This window comes from Rhipicephalus microplus, chromosome 5 (assembly GCF_043290135.1).
Source record: "Rhipicephalus microplus isolate Deutch F79 chromosome 5, USDA_Rmic, whole genome shotgun sequence".
Classification (NCBI taxonomy): domain Eukaryota; kingdom Metazoa; phylum Arthropoda; class Arachnida; order Ixodida; family Ixodidae; genus Rhipicephalus; species Rhipicephalus microplus.
In genome coordinates this window covers 34,312,872-34,319,164 of record NC_134704.1, presented here as the reverse complement: position 1 = coordinate 34,319,164, position 6,293 = coordinate 34,312,872, and the positions used below count along the sequence as shown (strand labels likewise).

Here is a 6,293-nt window from a genome sequence, read left to right as displayed (position 1 = left end):
GCGGCGAAGTCATTGCTCGAACGTCCGTACCCACGCTACTACACCTGCCCAGCCTTCTTCGTTCCGCTCAGCTCTCATTTCCCTCTCCCCGCTGCTACGCTCCCTCACACTATGTACACATAGAGGCCAGCCTCTTTTACGCCCCTTTCCCGATTCACCGGCTCCGCAAGCAGCGCCTTCTGTCAACACAACACATCGCCGCAGTTGAATGGATTTGCGCCCCGCGAGGAAACGTCGCTTCTTCATCTTCTTTCTCTCACAATGTGCGACGCGGGCCACGCAAGCACCACGCACAAGAACGCCCCTACGCACTGTGTAGCTGTACCGCTTATTCACTTCCCTTATTTTTAGGTTCTGGTTTTGTTCCGCAGACGTCCTGAAAGGCCTCGGCTTACCGCTCCTGTGGCTTCCTAGGTTGGAGCTAGGTTATAGCGCACGTTGTTAGAGGCGCTTAAAAAGCATCGAATCCGGCGCGTTGTTTGTCTGTCGCCATCGCGTTCTTCTCGAACTATTTAGTTATGGCTACCTGAGCTCCACTTCACTTTTTCCACTCCGAAAAGTATGAATGTCACTTCCGCACGTTTGACTTTCAGAAGCCGAACAGTGCCTAACTGCAAGAAATCAGAGCCTTTGCTTCGTTGGTCGGTAATTGTACACTTTCGTAACTTGAATGGATTGATCAACTGGCTATGGCCATCTTCGCTAGTAGTATACCCTCTATCGCAATTGGCCGTGCTCATTTTTCGAACCACTCTACAGTAGGACAGCTTTTGGGATTTCTGGCTCAACTTTCGAATTTAAAGCTGCCACCTTTTTCGCTTCTTTAAGGACGTGACTATGTTTTGTACGCCACCCAACGGAAATCGGCTAGAATGTTGCTAGGCTGCGTGAACATCCCCTAGGATTCAGTTGGAGTTGACAGCACACCAGAATAGCCGCAGGAGTGCGAACAGTCTGACAGTACAGTGTGACAAAAATAGAAGCGAAACACGCATTGTCTCAGAGAAAGTCCTCGGCGTGCTGGGATACACGTATGTACAATGGATGGCACTGCACCTTTCCTTCTCCCTGACACAACGTCAGCAGCAGTTTTCTTCGCGCACACAGAAACGTCAGTGTCACATTTCCCTTTCAGTACGGTCTCCAGAGCGAAGAATCACCACTGCCACCGTGTCCGTTGGTCGCCGCGTTCGCAGAGTTCGGAGAAGAGCCCCGCGTCGCCGTCGTAGCACCCGACGCCGACAGCAGCGCCGTCGGCGAGCTCGTCGTCGTCACCAGTCCACCTGTCCGTGCACCACCACTCACAACACTCGGAGGCGGCGGGACCACGAGCGGAAGCACGGGAGGGGTGCCTCCGGCCGCTTTGCTTAGCGTCGCACCACCCGTCAACGTCGTTGCCGTCAGCGGGGATGGCTTCTTCCTGGCAACGACGTCGTCGATCATGGCCATCGGAAGAGGCAGAGGTGGCGGCGATATGCTCCGGTCGCTACGCTCCGAATCGTCTTGGGAGCGGGCGTGCTTTGGAGAGGAACAGCTCACGTCGCTGTCCATGGTCGGAGACGCCGTCGCTGACCTGTCGGGGGAGGACGACTCCCCGCCACCCAGAGGGTGATGGTGGCTCCCGCTATGCAAGCTGGCGGCCCTCAGTTCATTGCGCAGTAGCTGGAGACCAGGGTGCAGGCCCGCGGCTGCGGCTGCAGCGGCGGCAGCGGCCGCGGCCGCGGCTGCGTTGGGTTGGCCCACGGAGCCGCCGTAGAGTTGAGGGTAGAGCAGCGTCGGCGCCAGGGCGGGAGGCCACGTGGCGCCGTTGGCGCTGGCGTAGTACCCGTGCGGGCCGAGCAGTCCCGCTGCGTAGCCCGCAGCCGCGTGGCTCAGGTATGGGGCCGCTGCGGTCGTCGCGAGTAGGCTTCCGGTTGTGGTGTTGGGCTGCATTGCGGGGAAAATGGGAGAACCAAGTTATTCAGTACGCTTTGAACAGTGACTCAATGCAAGTCATGGAATGTTTTGTGCGGCTCGTACAAAGTGGTGTATCTTTCAATACCACATCAGATCACTTTGTCTCCCTAAAGGCCCCACAAAGGAGTATTACATAAGGGGTGAGATTAGCGTACGGCCATGTGACGTCAATCGGAAAGCGAATTCGGGACGTTACTTAAGAAGGTTGACAGAATAGTTATAGCTGCAATGTTGAATACAACGATGAATCGGTGACAACGCGGAACGTATTGAGTTCTCTATAGATCGAATTGCAGTATAGATAGCACTAACAATGACAGTAAAAGTAATTGTACTACTACTTCGAGTGATGGTGTAATGGTGATAACTGGTAGTAGTAGTAGTAGTAGTAGTAGTAGTAGTAGTAGTAGTAGTAGTAGTAGTAGTAGTAGTATCAGCCGCAGCAAGAAATAAGTTATGGGGATTTGTGTAGTATAAGAATAAACACCTTTTTTTCGTTGCTTGGAATACATTCACGATAAATTAAACAAGCAATAGACGGTTCAAGCGCCCCACAAAAGTCATATAGCCATAGTTACCAACCTGGTGCGCGAATGCCGACCCGCCGTTGACACCGGCGAGTCCCTGGCGAAGCTCGGAGAGCCTGTCGGAGAGGCAGAGGTCGACGGCGTTGCCGTATCGGCCCAGCAACAGCGGGTCCACCTTGAGACCCAGGTTGGCGGCGGCTGCCGCAGCGGCCACGGCCGACGGCGAAGGTTGTTCCCCAGCGCCGCCAGCAGGGCCGTTGCTTCCGACCGTTCCTCCGCCGCCGGTCATGCTGTTGCTGTTGGAGCCGTTCGATCGGTCACCTGCGATGAATAAAGCAAGACCGGTGTTGGCAAGGCTGTCCAGACTGCGGGTAACAGTGTGGTATGTGGGCTGGCGTACATGTACCAAGATATATGATTACGACGCACGCCTCATTGTAGTAAAAGGCGAAGTAAACTTTATTTGTGAAATAAACGTTTTCTCTCAGTGATGGACAGCGGACTAATTCTTGACCATGTTTGCTATACTTCAGCATACAGATGAATTGGACTAAAAAAAGAAGACAACAGGAAGAATTCGCCGTCCCATTACGTGACGTCATGTGCTCACACCACACAGTGTTGCCGTATTAAAGGCGGGCTGATCTTTGAAACACTGCGAAACCATGTGAGCAGAGAAAAGTTTGCAAGCCTTGGGTCCCGGAGGCAATGCAAAACGACGTTAAGCGCAGAAAGCTTTCGGGTGCAACCGACTGATAGGAAATGGATAGATTTCACCTTCAAGTAGTCTCAGTCAAATGCTTAGGAGACAGTAGTGACTTTATTACCCCTTCTATTGCCCTGAGCAGAGCCGCCTACTGGGCTTAGCCTTGCTTATAACCTCCCTGCCTTTCATTTACCGTTCTCCTCCTCTCCTCACCATTTGCAGCCCTTCTAGTCCTTGTTCGCTTCTTCAAGTCTTTTTCGTAGAGGATCCATCCCTCTCCCGTCCGATACTTAACTCTTCACAAATGCAGCAGTAGCAACGAATGGGTGCGAAAGCCTAATCAGAAGATTTACAAGCCAAGGATTGGTACGGTAGGGTATGAGGCCAACAAATGAAAAAAAAAAAGAAGCACAAAAGTTGTGACAGTTAAAAGTTATCTTCCGACGCCTCTTTCTGTTGACGAGCGTTGAGTGATTCAAGGAGAACCAGTCTCGAAATTCGTTACTGCGACTCCTCCAGCTCGCGAGACACGTACACGACAGAACCAATGGGTGGAGCCAGTTTTTCGGGTGTTTGACAGGCGCGCGCAGATGAAAAAGCGACGCCAAGACGTCGCGGCCATCGTTACGATGCCGCCTTTAAAACAACGAAATAGCAGCGGATCTTTTTTTTTTTAATTTTACGTTTCGCGTTTGTACGAAACGACCTTTCCTGCCATTCTCCTCAAACAAAAGTTTCAACACATCTTTCTCTCTTTGGCATGGGTATACGGCAGCGCCAGTTTTAATCAGATTAGCCGCATCGCACCCGCATGAGCGTGTGTTTATAGCATCGCGAAGCTCGAGAGAGGTTCACGCAAAAGCGTGCTGACTCTGCCCCACAAGAAACAACAAAATCAGAGCCACGTTTCGGGGCCCCATCGAGTGAAGAACGAAACAAAGCAACGATTCATTTCGGACTCTCAGAAACAAGCTAGGATTGGTTGCCTAAACAAAAAAAAAAGAGAAAGAAGACAACTTTCGAAGATGGAAGACAGGAGGGGGGGGGGGAGTTGTTAGCAAGGCTCCAGAAGAAAGGAAGGGGGGGGGGGGGGTTGAAATTGAAGGAAGGGTTGTAACGAGAAATATCGGAATAATAAGCAGTTTTCTCGGCTTTCCCGCCCCGAGAAGAAGCAAACGAAGTGAAGGGTGACAAATAAAAAGGAAGAAGAGATGGTGCGCGCTTTAACCCTTTTTCGGGTTTCCAGCGACCGCTGCCGACGCGCTCGTATTGCGAATTACCGTTGCCTCTTTCCCGCGTTCTAGTTTGCCTTCTCACCCTCTCGCTCTCTGATTTTGTTGTGCTTTTCATCGAGAGCTTTCTCGCGTACGTCTTGCGTATGATCCTCCCTTCCTCCTCACTGCTTATCTCTCTCTCGCTCTCTTTCATTCTTATCTTAGCTCACCGTCACTGTTTCGCCTGTGTACGCCTGTGAAAAAGAGGGTGAGGAAGTAGTGGGATTCCGTGCAAAGGCGACGCGCGTTAACTTTTCGGGGGGCAATTATTTGAACAGGGAATAAAGTGATTTGCGAAGTGGCACCGAAAATTTAAAAAAAAGTATAGAAAAGTGCGCGCTTCCGCGAAGCAAAGCGGCGGACGCGCCGCTGGAAAGCGGCAATTAAAGGGAAGGAAAGAAAGGAATTAGTGAAGTAGGAAAAAAAAAACAAGAAAAGGTCGCCAGAAGAAGAGGACAGGGTGGCGTTTTGTGGAGGGTCATGCTCATCGGCTTTGCGCGGAGCTAACCGCGGCCAGCCAGGAGTCCACTCGTGGAAGCAGCAAAACAATTTAAAGTGTGAGAGGGAAATTGAAGAGGATGGCGTGCCGCATAACGACGCTTTACGGAAAGCATCCCTCGCGCCCGCATTTCCCCATCGTCCCGATTTGCCTTTCTAGCTTTTCTTTTGGCGTTCCCACCTTTCCCTCTTCTCCTCGTTTCTCTCTCTCTTCTACTTAATATCACCTCTCTCTCACTCTTTCCTATTCATTCGTAGCTCTCCCTCCTCTCCTTTCAGAACCTTCTCTCGTTCCAGCGGTAACGGTGGTAGTGGTGTGAGTTTCCCAATTTAAAATAAGTGGATATCATTCGCGCGTCCCCCGATTGGAGGCGACACCATCGGGTTTAATGACGATGGCGATGCGGCCGCACTGAGGCACACGCGTGGTCGAATCGCGGGAGTGTCCGGGCAAAGAGAAAAGAAGAAAGAAAAACTGAGGAAAGAAACGTAGCGACGAGAAACGTGGCAGCATTTTTGTCTGTTTTTGTCTGTCATGTGTTATGTGTATAAGTTTTTCGTCTGGAGCCTATTACATATCATGCAATCACGCTCCTCCTTTGTATTTTTTTAAACGTAATATGATTCTCGCTTCCCCCCTGCGCGCCGTGTTTCCGGTCAATACTCGTACGCTTGTCGTTTCTTCATAGCGACTTTCTTGCTTAAGGCAGTTTTTTTTTTTTTCGCTACTGTTCTCGCCTGATTCATGGCCATCGTCGGTTTTCTGTCTCCTCGATCTTTCATGGATCTCTCTATGTCTTGTTCTTTAACGTGGGCACACTACAGCACCAGGGCCCACTGAGAAACCTCGTAAGCTTTTTTTTTTTTTTTGCTTACGACAGCCTCGGTCGGAGCCGCCAGGAATTAGAGGTTTCCAAGCGATTCATTTGACTGCGGCTGCGGGGCGGGGAAAGGTGGCGACGTAAGTGTGGTGCACCGCTGTTAGACGAACTAAACGCACAAAAATAAAACGAAGTCTCAGAAGAAGACGAAACATCAAAGACGGACACTCGGATGAAACAAACGTATTCCGGCCTGCAGAAAAAAAGGGGGGAGGGGGGTGTCGGTGTTAAAAAAAAAAAAGGCGAGCAGTTTCGATCTTCCGTTTGAGCGAACCCCTCGCTGAAAGTGCCACACACTGGGCTTGCGAGCGTAAAGCGAGGAGGAAGGTGGCGCTCTAATAAACGACCCGACAATACAATAAAGAATAAAGGAAGGTATCAACGTAAAACAAAAAAAAATAGAAGTAGAAAGGGCAACTGGAGGGCCATGGTAGATATAGGCATAGAGGGT

The 6,293-nt window shown here is 51.0% G+C and overlaps 1 protein-coding gene across 2 annotated transcripts in view; it reads right to left on the bottom strand.

Moving 5' to 3' along the window:
- Positions 1-718: 718 nt before the first annotated feature.
- Positions 719-6,293, bottom strand: part of LOC119174734 (uncharacterized) — a 138,990-nt gene continuing 133,415 nt past the window's right edge. For both annotated transcript variants that reach the window (XM_037425767.2, XM_075895185.1), the window contains exons 5-6: positions 2,539-2,804; positions 719-1,926 (exon numbers count right to left, since the gene is read on the bottom strand). In XM_037425767.2, the coding sequence (XP_037281664.2) occupies positions 1,132-1,926; positions 2,539-2,804 (1,061 nt within the window). In that variant the 3' untranslated portion in view covers positions 719-1,131. The remainder of the gene's footprint in view (positions 1,927-2,538; positions 2,805-6,293) is intronic.